Below are 17,824 nucleotides of genomic sequence, written 5' to 3' on the forward strand. Positions count from 1 at the left end.
TCAGCGGCATGGAAGTTACACAAATACACACATACACACGTTAGTAAAAGATTTTATTATATTTAAAACATTATTTTATTTTAAAAATTACAATAGTGAAAGAGAATGAGGAATCTGGTTCATTGCCTAGTGTCCTTTTACTGATTTTTTTTTCTATATCGACAGATTTTAGTTAAGCTCCTCTCATTTTCCATTGTTTTAAATTCTGCTTTCTAACCAACAGCAAAGAGGATCAACGAGTAAAAAACTATAAAACACACATAATAAGTGTTATGTTACCATAGCAACACTAAAAATATAAACAAACATTTGATGCTATGTTAGTATGAATAGGATAGTTTTATCAAGAAAATGCCTAACAAAAAGTCGAAATATTTGATCTTTTATAAAGACGTCAAAATAAAAATATCAACTCTATTTTATAACTAAGGTCTTTAAAATTAGAGACAGGATTTAAAAGGTTGATTGACTGAATGTATGGGCACATATATTTCAGAAGAAGAATTAATCAGTCGAAAAAGTACTACTTAAACCAACACGACGAGAAAAACATCATGCTAAAGGAAAGTATAAGGGCCAATGAGTTGACGCCCTCCAAACACCTGTATGACAGAATGGTAGTGATTACCAATATTATGGTAAATGTCTGTATCCTTCTACCGACAAATATTATGTTAAAAAGATCGAAATGATTTATCATATCGGGAATTAAGTGGGGTGTGCAATTTCTTGGCCAAAAAAAATGTAACTCCGCTTCCAAACTGAAAAGGAATACCATTGAATCAGTAACAGTAGCAAAATACTGAAGCAAAAAAAATGTCTTACGCTTTTTGAGAGAAAACTTCAAATTCAAAACACTAATAAAATATCAATGGTAAAATCTCACACAAAGTCCTGCTAGATTGTATGGCCACCACACACAAAGAAACTAAACAAAAATACAAAATAAAACAAGTTCAACGCAGAACATCAAGATATGCCCGTACAGATGTCGCAAGACCGGCAGTGTAACAAACATGTTAAACTCATTATCTTACTGGAATGGACCCAAATCTTTACATCCCGCCAAAACCAACTAAATAGACCAGGATCACAACCCATTATAATACCAACTACCGTATAGCAAGTAATTTTCGCTAGGTGCTGATTTTGTTGTATTTTAGTGCTTGGAATGACTAAAACCAATACAGGTATTTACCCCTATACTCATAGATATGGACATCAAATACCACTAACAACTACAATGTTGTGTCACTTGACCAAATTAAGCAGCTGATGCCGGATTAGATCATTTAAATTTTATGACTATGTGGTAAATAAATTTGAATTTTTTTTTGTACATTTGTTTGTTTTTATTTCTGTTTGTTTGTTTGTTTGTGACTTTTTTTCTGTTCGTGCACTTTTGTTTTATGAAGTCGCTAGTTTAAGTTATATTGAATTTTGTGTTTGTTTAACTCTGCCGATGAGTAGTCATTAATGTTTGATGGATCCCCGGATAATATGTAGACTTTGATATACTCGGACCTAGGTTAAAATAAAAAAAGAATCGTAAATACAAGTTAAAATTTATTTTATTTAGTAATTGGCTTAACAACAATTTTGTTTTTACCTACACTCAAGTGGGTACCATTGTTGGAAACAATTACGTTTCTTCGAGTCAAAAGAACAAAAATGTACCACCCAACAAATAAAATAAATTCACCAAGTTCTAGAAGAGTAAGGATACTGGCGCCAAGGAAAAGTCCCATTTGTCCACCAATATTGGCTACAAAAGTAGCATTAACAATCAGTTTTTATATGTGAATGAAGTACGCAAATTTTATATAGAAGTTGTCACTTAATAAATTCTTCTAAATAGGTATTGAATGTGTTTTGTATTTGTTCATACTTTTCAATAAACGTAAACAAAGATACATACAATTTTTCCTCACGCAGTCGATTTAGTTTCGCTTTTTATCTATAATCTTGGTTGCCTTGATTACTCTTGCCATTTGACCTTCAAGATGCTCTTCCATGGAAACGCAAGTCTCCTGATCAAAATTCTCTTTCCCGATAGGCCAAATACTAATAACATACTTGCGTTCGAAAAAACTGTTTCGGAAATTGAAATTACGTGCCATGTGTTATTTGCTGAATGAAATGGGAAAAAAATAAGTAAAAAGAACAAATTTTACTGCGTCGGCTATCTTTTTTTTAAAAAAGATAGTACTCGTTAGTAACATGTGTAATCAAACCTCATTTGTACGATACTGCACTTAATTGGGTCATATCGCAGTGACTGATACGGCATTTTTCAGTAAGATAAACCTTTTTTTACATCATTTTTATCCATGACGTTGAAAAATATATTTTCTTTTACATTATTTTTGTTAAAGTATTTTATTGTTCTTGAAGCACGTTTTATAAAGCGTATAATAAATACGCAATGGTTAAATCTTTCCACGTATCTGTGATATCATCAGAGCAAAATTGGCAGTAAAAGGAAAGAATGGAGAAAAATAATACAATGATAAATAATTCTGAAAAAAATCAAAAATCAAAATCAAAATTTTTGTCATTTAACTCTGAATTAACTAAAACGTTTTGTAAAACAAAGGTGTACTTACATCAATAAATAGATGATATATTTCATTTATTTTGTACTTTTAGATCGAGTTAAATATATTACTCTAAAAGGTCAATATACAACATAATCTATTAATTTAGTTTATTTGTTATATGATTTAATGCAGACAAAAATCGCTTCCTATACGAACAGTTTACAATTTAAAAAATATTCTTTAGATTGTGCATTTCAGTACTTACATAAAACATCCCCAGAAGTTGCATACTTTGGTGACTGTTCTGTAATTACCGTCTGTAACTTTTTGTAGAAAAGTTTTATGTTGACATAATTTTTCCTGAAATAAAATTGGTAGTATACACGATTTTAAAGTAACTGATGATATTTATAAAAGACTAAAATATAGTAGTTGTATAGGAATATTGATTGAAAAGTATGACTAACCAAAATATGTTTAAGAGTTTCCGGAGAAGATTGGAAGATCAAATGCAAGGAATTAGTAATTTTATTTGCTTATTCACGAATTGTTAGTTCATTATCCTGTTCATTATATATAACAATGATTTCGTTGATATATTCAATTGAATAATTCATTTTGTGATTGGCAGATGGATATTCTAAAACACTAGTCACTTCAATTCAAAGTGACGTAAGAAATAAAAGAGTTCAATGAGGGTCTCAGTATGTAAGGAATGCCTATACTTTACTCTTCATATATCTTACTTGACGTAATCCTCTGATTGGTTCAACATCTTTGATATTGGTGCCGCCATAAAATCCGATGGGAACGTCCCAAATGAAAGCGAGGTATCATAAGAAACACCCTCACAGGCAGAGGGACAGTTACAGTTCATAACTTCCCTAACTGCATCCCCTGAAATAAATATTTAACAGGAAAATTTAAGATACGAAAATGGATATGGTTAATATGTGAACTATATCTACTTAATTTCATATGAATATACTTTAATTATATTTTAATGCAAAATTAAACAATCCATTGCAATCTATTATTTTTACCTCCTTTTACAAACCAATGTGCATTACTGTTTAAATTGCAGAACATTGACGAAATAAAGTAATGCTTTTATTGTTGTTTCATTTTATTTTATGGGTACTTATCGACCTCGTTTTACAAACCATTTGGCATTACTGTTTAAATTGCAGAACATTGACGAAGCAAAGTAATGCTTTTATTGTGGTTTAATTTTATTTTATGGGTACTTATCGACGTGGTTTTCATGGAAAGAGTTGAACCACGAATTAAGATCCCAACGAACAATAATTTCTGTGAATTGATTTTTATTCAGTTTTATCTCTGTATCGGTCAAGTGACCAGAATAAAGCCTTATCGAGTGGTTAACATCCCGTCAGCCTTCATTGTCTTGTAAATTATAAATTGTATTATAACCCCATATTGACTTAAGCTACCTGTGTTATGTAATCTCAGTAAACCAAAAATAAATCGGATTGAAAAACAAAAAGTATGACGTTTGATATTATCGGCTTTTCTCGTCTATCGACTTATTGTAAGAGTGGCATTCGATAAACTTTGGGTTTTGCCACTTCCCGTTATTAATACAACTAGCAAAGGCACCTCAAGTTTTCATTCGCCAAAATTTAGACCTAACGGAACTTTTACTCATAATTTGGGAAATGAAAACGAGAGTCTTGATTCCCTGACAGATGTATCATACATATTTCATTGGTGATCGAAATGACTTATGCATCAAGGCATGCAGAATTTCAATACCAGTGTGTAAGAACACTATAAAATTCAAATATCCAACAAAATGTCATTTTTTTCTCTAACCACAAAAATTAATACTTACGAAAATAAATGAAAACAGTATTTCAATTAATATTTTGGATTTCATAGCAAACTCTCAATTTTTAAACTATTTTCTTTCGGCATCTTTGATTTATTTTGGATAGGTGTATAAAGCGGTAAACCAAATGTTAAGTTTATCTCTACAACCCAAAAAAAGAAATATCAAGTGCTTTGTTATTGACTGTTTTTATTTGTTACATGCATATACAAAAGGACTTGGTATCGCCAACTGCATATGAGCCCCCTTGTAGAGAAACAAAGAGGAATTTGATGTCATATAATCAATCGTAACGTCTATCACCTGTGTAGAATGCCGTCATCTATATTTAGTTATTAAACCAGTGATTTTATCATTTTGTTTTATTTAAAGTAGAGATTTAATGTCGAAAAAAGCATCAACTAAGCGATAATATATATAAATAAGTTTTCCAAAATAAATCATTACCAGAACAAATTAAAACATACACAATATACCATGGAATGATACGGTTTCTAGACATGCTGTACACTAATTTACAAAATATTTTAAAATAACAATATGCAGCAATTTAGGATTTTTTGTAATGTACTTACAAAACGCAGGTAAAAAGCATGATATGTAACGCTCTTTTGAACAATATTTGCCATTAGCTGAAAAGAAATATATATATAAATTAACTCAAATTGCTTTCTCTGCTGAGACTTTTTCGATACCTTTCAAGTTCAAATCTACTAATTTTTGCCGTGAACAAAAGAAAAGCGGCGAAAAAAAGGTATCCGCGAAACTGATATTACTCTTATCATTTTTATGAAACCGCTCAAATTGATACCCGCGAATATCATCAGTTAACAAAATCTGCTGAAATAAACAACCGCGAATATATTTTCTGGATGTCTTGGTGAGTTCTTGTTTTAGTTTTCACCTTTACAATTTTATTTCCTTATTTTTAATATCTATGCCTTATGACTAATAGTATTCCATCTTTAGATTTCCTGTACTTTGCTTTTGAACAACTGAATTAATTTCGATTCATCGTTCCATTGTGATATAGGTCCATTTACTTTTATGAACAAGTAATCTCAGTGGGCAATTATTGAATTCATTGCATTAACATATCTGGAGGTAATGTAATGATAATCATACGTAAATATCATACATTGATACGGAAAACTCTATAATTATAATTATAATGATAGATTTAATTCAATTGCAGGGTCAAAAGCGGCACACTTGTTGAACTGTTCATTAATATAGCAATATATGAGAACAGTTCTTTTTTTTCAAATCATGATAATATGTCAAAATATTTACTAAAGAGTAATAACGATACCTTTGAATTTATATGTTGCCCAAAATGTGTAAAAAGTCTATAAAAGTAAACCTAATTGACAAAAAGCTGATATACAGATGAAACTTATAACTGCAAAAAATGTGAGGCTGTGCCGAGCATTTTTACAAGTTCGAGTCGTACTCGTGTGTCAAAGTCTTTGTCGTCTTTGCGCTGTTTATGTCGTTATCTTGCAAGATTATTTTAGAATATTTGTATTCGGAACCTGTGAAATCCAGACAACTGAAGTTAACGTTTGTATATTCGAAACAGTTCAATTTATTCAGTGACGGTAAAACACTTGCAAATATACGGTAAGTGCATTTTTACTAATCATATAGAATTGCTAAAAACGTAAAAGGATACTTATATAACTACCCATACTGCTATTGTTGATTGATTGATTAATTAAGTGCATGTTCAGATATAAACAAGGCTGAGTGCGATATTATATTATACCATTTTCTTACTTTTATAGTTGAAATACATCCGATTAGTCAAATATGATAGAGATTTGAAACCAGTTGAAGCAAAGAGGAATTTAGAGAAAAAAAAGGGTGAAAAGGTTGATTAAAAAGCAATCTGTAGCAAATAAACAGAACTTTACTTTATAAAAGGACCAGTGGAACTAAAAAACCTAGGAGACGGAACTTCCAGTCTCTTTGTTGTTGTTTTTTTTGTTTTTTGTTTTTGTTTTGTTTTTTTTTTGGGGGGGGTTGTTTTTGTTTGTTTGTTTGTTTGGGTTTTTTGCTGAACACTTCTATTACGTCACGGAAGTAATAATTTATATTTCGAGTCAGGAGTAGCCATAATATGGATACATACGACTTCTGAACATAAAGTCAACACAGCCACATTTTCTCCTCGTCTCTGCCTCAATACACCTCTTAAAACATTTTGATGAACTGTATTCTGTTTGCATGTTTTTACAGGTATCGTCTCCATAAGCCTTGTATGGATATGGCAGTAGTTTATACTGAAAATGAAAGTAAAACTAAACATTTAATTAAGTAGCAAATTGGTGAGAATGTTAATGATTAAAAAAAAAACATCTCAAGATTTTGCAGTCCTTTTCACAAAAAAGTCGTAAATGTAAAATAGGTCGTAAGTTTTGACGTCAGAAAAAGAATCATTTAATCAATATACAGCATCTTGGTTATCTACGCGGTTTTCATATTATAAATTAAATTTCTCATAGTCATTGTTTTACTCTTCAAGGATAATAATTCCGTCATTGGTCAACATATCTTTTTACAAATTTGTGTCCTGTCAGAATTTAGCTCAACCCGTTCGTTTATGAGTTATTTTTAAACATCTGCAATTGAACCCTCACCCTTTTTATGGTCTATTTTTTGTAACATTGGCCATGGTTTTTCCAGATCAAAAATCCCAATACAAAGATTGTAAAGGATATCGAAAGGTACATTTATGCAAAGTTTGGTTAGAATACATCCAGAGGAGATTTTCAAATTTGGAAAATACTGAAATTGGGGGAAATCCATTTTAGGGCACATAACTCAGTCAATGGATTTTTCTGAAAATTTCGGCATAGGTCTAACTCATTAATCTGAACAAATTAGAGCCCAACCATGTTTTACCTAAATCCAACAGCTTTTTAGTTATAATCCTGCAATGTGACCATTACGGTCTATTTTTAGTAACGGCTGCCATGTTTTTCGCAAGAAAAATCCCCACGCATAGTTCCTTAAAATTGTCCTACTGAACAAGACTTTCTGAAAATTTTGACATGGGTACTTCCCATCATGCTGAACAAGTTAGACATGTAAATCCCCAAAAATTTGAAAAACATTTCACCAATCTAGACAGCTTGTTGCCTTTGTAAAGTGTGATTGAAATTTACATTCAACTTGTCAAAAATAAAAGTATACAGTGAAGATTCTTTTTCCTATATGATAAATGCTGAGTTTCTTTTTTCTGCTTATCGTCATTTGTTTCAAATATTTTAATAATTACAGTTTTTTTATATTCACTTATATATAAGATCACAATACACTTAATATTCGGTAGATGTTTCTTGAAAAAATCAATATGAGATTTTATGATCTTAAAAAAATAATATTGACCATAGGTAGAGGATCATGTTAAAACTCATATTGACTATTACAATAGATTTGATGCTTTAACTACATGACAATTAAGTGCGTAATAAAACCTACCTAAGCAAGAAATTATACGGGATTATAGGTATTGCAAAATTGTAATGTAAAATTCTTAAAGGTTGTCAATACAATTTCTGTGTATTATTACATTTGCATTGGTAAATATTGAAAATTGCCCTGATCAGATATTACAATTAAAGAGCTCCCGGATGCAATTTTGTACCCTCAAAGGATATATGATCATAAAAACTGGAAAAAAACTTTCTGTCATAGCTGTGTTTACTCTTGAGTTTTCTACGGCTTTTTTAATAATCCATATAATTAGAACCTGTTCTCTTTGTATTTGCACAAATGCTTCTGTTGCAGGTGGAACTACAATCCCATCATTTACCATTAACGGTTCGTCATTTTTATCGTGGACTGCAATCTAAAAACGTAAATGCAGAAAAAAATAATCGATTGGCTATTTTAAACACCATACTGCATGCATTTTAGGGTGTGTAGAAAACATGAAACTGATAGATCATTTAAAGAACTAGATGATTATTTTGAATTACTTCTTCTAATTTGTACTTTTCCTGTATAATGTCATTTGATATCCACACATAAAATGCATTAAATACATGAAATAGGTGTCTATATATTTATTGTCTTGCAAGACAAAAAATCCACCTAGATAAGTTCGTATGCATGTGACTTCTGGTAACCTTAATGCGCTGTAAGGGTCGCTTCTAAAATTAAAAAAAAAACTGATTGCAGAGCGAAAGTGGTTATTCAACGGCAAGGAAGACCGACGGACTCAAGCCGTGAAAGAAAAAAGTTCAAATATAACGCAAGGATCCTTTTGTAATTTACGTATTGTGATATAAAGTGGCTCAAATATGGTCATTGTTCATTTGAAAAATAATCAAGAAAAAGATGAAATGAAATGAAAACAAAACTTGTGGTTACCTGTGTAGCCGTTATTGTTATTTTTTTTATACCAAGGTTAAAGTATTTTTAACCCACGTGTATGTCCTGTCGGCAATCTTCGGAAGTAATGGCGAAAAATTATTAGATCAGAGCTATCGAACTTCTCTGATTGAAAAAAAAACCGTTGTTTTCACATTATTCTGTAGGTTTTATCGACATTAATTGCTCCAATTGCAATACTACAAACTTATTTCATTGAATCAGCAAAATTCAGTAGAATCAAACCTGAACAAATTTGACAGCTAGTGCAGCTTTTAGAAATGTTTCTAATTTTTAAAAAGGTTATATGAAAAGTCCTTAATAACATTATAATAACTTCTATACTGACGACTTCAATCATGAAGCAACATAACCTTGTTCCAGAAGCCTAATTGTAAGAAGTCTATCGCAAAACAAAATTCTGCGTAATTACGGCAAGCTTTGGCATAACGTATGAGTTGTGATATGAAAACTCCATCCGCAGGTTCTGAAGGGATGTTACAACAGACATATATATAATTTGGTCAAAAGTTTTTTTTTTCTTTATGATCGGTCTCTAAGTGGAAGTCAAGATATGAGGCTTACTTCACAGTGTCTGTAGTATCTGTTATCTCAGGTTCTTTGGGGTTGATGCTATATATAATATCGCCGAAACTAGGATTGTTTAACGAAAACACGTCACCAATACAGCGGAAATTGAGATTAAAGGATCTAGCTAAACAATTTTCCTTCCTTTGGATCAGATCAGCCGTGAAGTGACAGGTATGTTGTCGATAAAAAATTCCAGCATTTTGAAAACATCCTCTTCGGTATATTTGGAAGGTGATTTGGAATTGTTTTTTTTTTTACAAAGTACGAGGAATCTCTGCCAAGAACTAATATGCATATTTGATAACTTTTCCTCTTAAAAATCGTTTAATTTGAAGAATATTGTAAATAATCGCGGAAATACCAGTTTTGCTAAGTGAACTCTTGTATTGAACAAGTAACAATGAAGCTTAATGTCTGTGTTCATTTAAATACACACCGGTGAAATCGGTGTCCCTATAGCAAAATGTTATTTTCCCATTTGTTATAGGTTATCTAGAAGTTTATGTTACATGAAATCATATTTTTATGGAAGAAAAAAGTCATAATACACTGAATACTGTGACCATTCTGTTGCAAATTTTGAAATTTACTATTTAATAAAAGATGCGCATAGTATTTGTTTCACATTAGCTTATGCGCATTTCGTAAAAAAATGTTATAATTGTAGTTGATGAGAATTTGGTAGCCGTGTCTTTGTTGAATTCGAGCGAAGGTGTCTTTTTAAATAACCACAGAGATGCAAATCCATTGTTACTTATTCAATAGATGAGTTCACTTAGCAAAATTGTAATTTGCCTTTTGCTACTCCAGTTTAACACGATCAAAGGTTAAAGTCAACTAGCTTTTAAGTTTTTGTAAACATTAGTTTGCCTACCTTTACACCGGAGGAAAGATATGAAAATGCGTAATAATCCTCACTCAAATTCAGATCTAAGTAAAATTGTAAGTTATATAAACCACCACTAAGTTTAGTTGATAAAGAGTTGTGAAAGTTCCCTCTGAGACATAAGCCTAAATCTGTTGCCACCGTTGAAAAGTTCATATGCCTCACTTTAAGGTCGAATGCATGGTAAGACAGCAGTGTCATCATGTCTTTTGATTCGTTATATAAGTCTTCCATCGTACGCTCTAAGAAGTATCCTTCGGTTGTATAAAACGGGTCAGTCCAGTTAATGGATTTCATGGAATAATTAAGACTGCTCAACCCAAGGTAGTAGTTTTCGGTTCTATTGTCCTCAGAAATTGCACTTTTTTTCCTTGGTGACAAGTTACACAAAGTAATTACCGGAAATTCAAGTTCGTCCGATGCTCTCACGGTAACTGATGTTGAAAGTGGATATGAGTAATATGTCAAAAGTTCAATGCTTACTATATATAATAAGTATCCAGCAGACAAGAGCCATATCAACATCCAGAATAACCTGTAGTATAATGATAAGAATATAAACTGTATATCAATATATGATTGCTTTAAAAATTGAACCAGCGCAATGGTTTTATCTAAAGCAACGATACCTCAAATTCTGAATAAACTCTGACGTTCTGAACCATTATTAACCCTGTAGACAACCTCTTCGATCTCGGCAAGTGGGTGATGTCATTCAACATTAACATAACCCGACGATCACAGGAAGTTCCGAAATGCCAAACTGTCGGTTACTCACGTAGTCCATAAAGATAACTTTGTTCGGAACTTGGCGTCCGCGGTATATTAAATATACAGTTTCCGATCAGTCATCGACCCGTCAATCGGATACATTCAACCGGTGAACGCATCATGAGACCACAGAGCGGTTAATTTTCTTTTTTTTCGTATTTCGTTTTGTTTTCTTTGTCAATTTTACACATATCAGTAAAATGCAGTAGATCTAACATCAATTTATACTTTTATTTCACATTTCTTTTATTTTAAACAAATAATCAGTCAATTTACATAACACAAACTGCGGTCAGACCGGTCACCGGTCATCGGTTATCGATCCGTCAGCAATCAGTCAGCGGTCATTGGTCCGTAAAAACGTTGCGCGGATCGGTTTATATATACTGTATATATGCTCTGAAACATGAATATCTCCCATATCGTTCTGTCCTAATGACGTACTTCGACAATGGCGTTTGCAATTAAGAAATGATTGTCTGAACTTTAAACGTAGATGCACAACTGGTGATAGTCTCGCATATTCACTTTGTTCGGACTCCAGAGATGTAAAACATAGGGTGGCATTATCAACAAAGTCAAATGTTATTGTTATGCCCATAGCCCCGTTCCTTTTAGACAAAGTCTTAGTGTCAAAACAAACGAACGTTTTCATTTGCGATGTTAAGAAGCAGCAAAAAATAGAAATGAATTATGTTAAGTCAAGGGTCATAACCATTTCAACAACTGCAAACCGTGAAATGTTTACAATTTTCGCGCCAACATCCGTTTTTCTTCGAAGAACATTACAGTACAATTTGATGAACGATCACAAATTTGAAACTGCACGAAAGCAGATTTTTAGCAGAAACCACGAAAATAAGAGGGCACGCAAATTTCCCGGTTTACAGTATATGTTTTTGATATAGGTTTTTATAGGTTTTGTTTCTATTGAAATATACCTCATCTTGAATTATTTGTACTAAATTGTACTTTTCCTGTATAATTTCATTTCATATCCAATAATAAAATGCATTAAATACATAATATAGGCGTCAAGACAAAAAATCCACCTAGATAAATTCGTATGCATGTGACTTCTGATGACCTGAATCTGCGCATGTCCTGTAAGGATCGTTTCTCTTAAAACAAATCTGATTACAAAGCGAAAGTGGTTATTCAATGGCAGCGAAGACCGACGGACTCAAGCCGTAAAAGATAAACAGTTCGAATATAACGCACGGATCCTTTTGAAATTTACGTATTGTGATATAAGGTGGCTCAAATATGGTCATTATTTATTTGAAAACAAATCAACAAATAGATTAAATGAAATGAAAACAAGACACAAGTGACCTGTGTATCCATTATTGTTATTGTTTTTACCAAGGTTAAAGTATTTTAGCCAAGGTGAATGTCCTGTCGGCAATCTTCGGAAGCAATGGTGAAAAATAATTAGATCATAGCTATTGATATTCTGTAATAAAAAAAACAATGTTTTCACAATATTCTGCAGATATTATCGACATTTATTGCTTCAATTGCATTACTACAAACTTTTTTCATTGAATCAGCAAAATTCAGTAGAATCAAAACGGAAAAAATTGGCAGCAAATGTAGCTTTAAATTTTGCATCTTATCATTTTTCTTAATAATATGAATGAAAGCAATGTTTTTATGTTCTTTTTTTTCTCTTTTTTTTCTTTAAATATTAGGCAAGTCTCATAACAAGCTGATTCACAGAAAAAAATTCCAGACTTTCATGTTCCTTATTTATTCATTTCATAGTGTGGTGGTTTTGCCTACCGAAACTTATACGTTCACTAAGTTTGCATTATACAGTTACATTTAGGCCCACTGTTTCGTACACCAAGTTACCACCGGTCAAATTTTTTAAAATTTAAAAGTATTTAAATGTAGTTATGCATTTCTATAAAAACAGATTTAATATATTTAATGGTAAACAGGTATAATTTAAATGAAAAATGGTATCCGGAACGTTTCAGTCCCCTGTCGTATTAGGTTCTCTCCACAGCATCTAGATGGCTGATTTTCTCAGTTTCTGCTATATATATATATGACGTATTATCTTTAAACAATCCTAATTTCGGGGATTTGATACATCGCATTTACCCCAAAGACTTGATATAAAGGATACTACAGACACAGTGAAGACAGCCTCATATCTTGACCTACACTTAGAAATCGAAAGTAAAGGAAAACTATTGACCAAACTTTACGACTAACGTGATGACTTTTCATTCAGAATTGTCAACTTTCCTTTCATCTGTGGCAACATCCCTTCAGCATCTGCGTATGGAGTGTTCATATCACAACTCATACGGTATGCCGGAGCTTGCCGTTACTACACAGACTTTTTGTATCGCGCTAGAATTCTAACAAATGGGCTTCTTGAACAGGGTTATGTTGCTACAAGATTGAAGTCATCACTGCAGAAATTTTATGGTCGTCATCATAAACTCGTGGATTGTTACGGTGTATCCATCTGCGCCATGACAACTGATTTGTTCAACGTGTCATAGTTTTCCTTTCCTCGTTTGTCTACCCCGGGCTTGTCTTTTTATGAGCACTTCCGCGGGTGTTTCTAAAAAAGCAGACGACACTTACTCTACCGGTGCACCTGGTCCATGTTCCCAGTTTTTAGTGGAGTCCGAGTTGCCCATTAATGCTTTTGTTATATGTATGATTCTTATTACTTCACGTTCTTTGTTGTGTATGTCTGTTCTCTATGTTTGTCCCTGGATTACATTTTTGGATTACCGCTATAATCTTGGTTCCCTTGATTATTCTTTCAAAATACCTTATTTCGCCTTTTTCCACCTACTCCGTGCATGCTTTCATCCTGCGGTAGTGTCTAAGTGCCTGATATTTTATAAAACATAGTAGTTGGCTGTTAGTTTTGGAAAGGCGCCCCTGATTTGTATTAAAAGTCAGTAATATTTTTTTTTCAGTTTGTTACCATCGCTACTGGATTTCATAACAACAATCACTGAATTACGTATAAATAACTTGAACATCCGAACACCATTTTGATAGCATTTCAAAAATATGCACTTTTTATGACAAAATACTGCCTCAAAACGGTATTATTTCAACAAAATGAGGCCAAATTTTCAGAAATGACCTAACTGTATTGTACTAACTAAATGACGTACGCTTTATTCCTGGAGTTTTGTTTATAGTGATGTTAACTTCCGCCTAAGAGAACACAGAAAAAAAGACGGACGAAATACTGGGTGTAAATGACATGTTTCTGTCTGCATAGAAGAGGGGAACTTTGTCAATGGGAATTTTATATTGATTTGTACAATTATTGAGGTTATTTTCGCATTATTATTGGATTCTTTATTTTAGTCAATCATTCTCTTAGTTACTGCGTTATTTTGAACATAAATTACCTCTTTTAACTATTTTTTCAAAATAACACATGGTTCTGGAAAAATGTGAACCATTTTGTTTTAAAATAAATTGGAACAAGTGAGATATTGATACTTAAATAGGTGCAATGACTAATTTAAAGCTGAAATAGCTGCCGAATTTGCTCCGTTTTTATTCTCCTGAATTTTGCTGGTTCAATAATGTAAGTTTGTACTACACTTGACGTCACATACAGCCCATTTTAAAATTAAAGCTCTACTTTTTAAACCGTCGGGACTTACCGCTAGAGTTGTCTCTCTTTTATTTAATCTGAAGATAGTTCGCATATATGCATGACGTGTTAGTACCAACGAGTCGCTTATTGGCTTAAATCGTGAGTAACAAATCCTTACGGGAAAATCCAATACTAATATCCGCCATGTTGGTTTCTACAGGACGATTTGTTTACAAACGAAGTTCGTAAGTTCCCGTCGAACTCCGGTGACAATCGTCTGCTTGATCAACTTCTCAGTATTGTACGTTGTTCGCGTAAAATAAACCCGAGATATCCGAACTAAAGCCGAAATGCATTCTGGGTTCTTCGGTTTTTGGACAAACCAATTAAATGTAAACAACATCTCCTAGCAGCCCGATCACTGTAAACATGGCCGACTTTTGACAATGTAAATATTGGGACCGAGAATTAAAATCTCACCGGAATTAAACGATTCAATGTTTAGGGAGAAGCCGTTTGGCTAAACGAATGAACAAGTCATTTAAGACAATTTAAACGACGGTAGGTTTCAATAAAGTCGTAGAAAATATTTTTATTCAAATTTTAACAGTATCTTATTTATGTGACGCCGAGTATAATGCAATTGAAGCATTTGGTGTCGATATTACCTACAGAATATAGTGAAAACAACGCCTTTTTTAGTCTGAGAAAGTCGATAGCTCTGATCTAATTATTTTTCGCCATTACTTCCGAAGATTACCGACAGGACATTGACCAGGGTAAAAAAATACTTTAACCTTGGCAAAAAAAATAACAATAATGGATACACAGGTTAGCACGTGTCTTGTTTTCATTTCATTTCATCTATTTCTCGAATAGTTTTCAAATGACCATATTTGGGCTGCATTATATCACAATACGTAAATTTCAAAAAGATGCTTGTGTTATATTCGAGCTTCTTTTTCTCTTACGGCGTGAGTCCATTTTTGCTTTGCGATCAGATTTGTTATTAGAGAAGCAACCCTTAAAGCACATTCGCGGATGAAGGTCACCAGACGTCACATGCATACGAACTTATTTAGGATGATTTTTTTTATCTTGCAAGACAATAAATATACAGACATATACTTCATGTATTCATTTTATTTGTGGAGGTCAACTGAAATTGTTCAAAAATAAGAGGCTCCAAGGAGCGAAAATCGCTCACCTTGATGAATTTTGCCTTTCAAAGGCAATAAATTAAAGAAGAATTTGTCCAACAATTTTGACTCAAGAAGTCTTTGGTAGGACTATTACAAGATCTTTTCAACAATTGAAAGTTTGTTTTAATCTATCATAGTTTTCAAGATATTTACTGAAAACTATTTAAAAAAAGTCATTTTCCATCTTTCAAGGGCAATAACTCTTCAGCTATTTCAGCTATTGAAAGAATTTGGATAAACCTAACGGTTTTGGAGATATATGTAAAAAAAAACTACTGTCTGACCCCTATGTTCTATTTTTAGTAAAGGCGGCCATGTTTTTTTGACGAATCAAAGGTCCTCACATCAGTTCTATGCAGGATACCCCAAGAAACATCCATACTAAGTTTGGTTTCAATTGGGCGAGCAGTGTCACAGGAGAATGTTTTTGAAAGAAATAACATTAAAAATAGCAAAAATCGTTGAAAAAGGGCAATAACTCCAACAGAGCTTAACGGATTAAAACCAAAATTTGACCAGAGATAGATCTCATCATGCTATATATTTTTATCTATATCAGATTTCAGCTAACGGTTTAGGAGATATATGTAAAACAATTACTGTCTGACCCCTATGTTCTATTATTAGTAACGGCAGCCATGTTTTTTGACAAATTAAAAATCGCCACATAAGTTCTATGAAGTACACCACAAGGAACATTCATACCAAGTTTGGTTTCAATTGGTTAAGTAGTGTCAGAGGAGAAGCTATTTCAAAAAATAACATTAAAAATAGCAAAAAAATGAAAAAGGGCAATAACTCCAACATGGCTTAACGGATTAAAACCAATATTTGACCAGAGATCCATCTCATCATGCTAAATACTTTTATATAGTCAGAATTCAGCTAAACCTAACGGTTTAGGAGATATATGTAAAAAAAACACTGTCTGACCCCTATGTTCTATTTTTTTTAGTAACGGCGGCCATGTTTTTGACGAATCAAAAATCCCCACATCCGTTCTATGCAGGATACCCCAAGAAACATTCATACCAAGTTTGGTTTTAATTAGTCAAGTAGTTTCAAGAGAGAAGAGTTTTGTATAATGGTTAACGACGGATGACGACGACGACGGACGCCAAGTGATGGTAATATGCACTATATAAAGTACTATTTAGTAGAAATAATTCAATGTTAAGGTATATTTCAAAAGAAACAAAAATTTACGAAAATGACAGCTAATGCAGCTTTAATTATTCATTCATAATGTATTGTATATAATCTGTATCGGCTTTGTCAAGAATGATATCCCAACACAGCATTGTTACTTTGTAGGGATTATTTTTTTTCTAATAATCCTAAATCCAATTTATGAACAAGAAATGAGATTTCGTAAATACAAAAATACTTACATTCTATATAATGGTCTGTTTTTCCCGCCAAATGTTAATTTGTTAACAGCATGGAATCCTGTGGACTCTGTGAATTCCTCCCAAATGTTATAAAACGTCAACTTAACTTCTTTGTCCGAGTTTGTCATCATTTTTCACTAAAATTAAAACACTGGCTTTTAAGTCCTTTTAAGTATTTTTGGCTGAAATCTGATGTAACTAATCGCTTTTATACAATCCTTTTTTTTTAATTTTAAAAAAAAAATCCAAACAAGAAGAATTCATAAAACCTGTTTTTTTAAAGCGTAAGCGTATGTAAAAGATTTTCAGAAAATAATGAATAATCAACACAAAATCAAGAGGTAATATGACCACTTAACGACACTTCATTTAGTGTTAGTCTTAAAAGACCACTATAATCGATGGATACTTGGATGCTAAATTAAACTTAATTTATACCTGATATCAACAAAGTCAGGATAATGTAAACCGATCATTCTTTCAATTATAACAGTGCAATTTGTTAATTGGAGAAAATGAGTGTTATTGATTTATTCGTAAAATTTCCATCAGTGTGGGTAAATAAAGGAATCACAGAAAATTACTTTTTTGTAGTCAAATATTTGATCACAAAAGTGTT

General features: G+C 32.4%; 1 protein-coding gene across 1 annotated transcript in view; it reads right to left on the minus strand.

Annotated features, from left to right (window-relative positions):
• Nucleotides 1-1,553: 1,553 nt before the first annotated feature.
• Nucleotides 1,554-17,824, minus strand: part of LOC148624628 (bile acid-sensitive ion channel-like) — a 29,972-nt gene continuing 13,701 nt past the window's right edge. Inside the window, exons 2-9 of the mRNA XM_088567387.1 lie at nt 17,206-17,342; nt 10,238-10,784; nt 8,150-8,248; nt 6,527-6,677; nt 4,968-5,024; nt 3,287-3,437; nt 2,806-2,900; nt 1,554-1,765 (exon numbers count right to left, since the gene is read on the minus strand). Of these exons, the coding sequence (XP_088423513.1) occupies nt 1,572-1,765; nt 2,806-2,900; nt 3,287-3,437; nt 4,968-5,024; nt 6,527-6,677; nt 8,150-8,248; nt 10,238-10,784; nt 17,206-17,336 (1,425 nt within the window). The 5' untranslated portion in view covers nt 17,337-17,342 and the 3' untranslated portion in view covers nt 1,554-1,571. The remainder of the gene's footprint in view (nt 1,766-2,805; nt 2,901-3,286; nt 3,438-4,967; nt 5,025-6,526; nt 6,678-8,149; nt 8,249-10,237; nt 10,785-17,205; nt 17,343-17,824) is intronic.

Source organism: Perna viridis, chromosome 2 (genome assembly GCF_037379345.1).
Source record: "Perna viridis isolate PV_CMFRI_1.1 ecotype Kerala chromosome 2, ASM3737934v1, whole genome shotgun sequence".
NCBI lineage: Eukaryota > Metazoa > Mollusca > Bivalvia > Mytilida > Mytilidae > Perna > Perna viridis.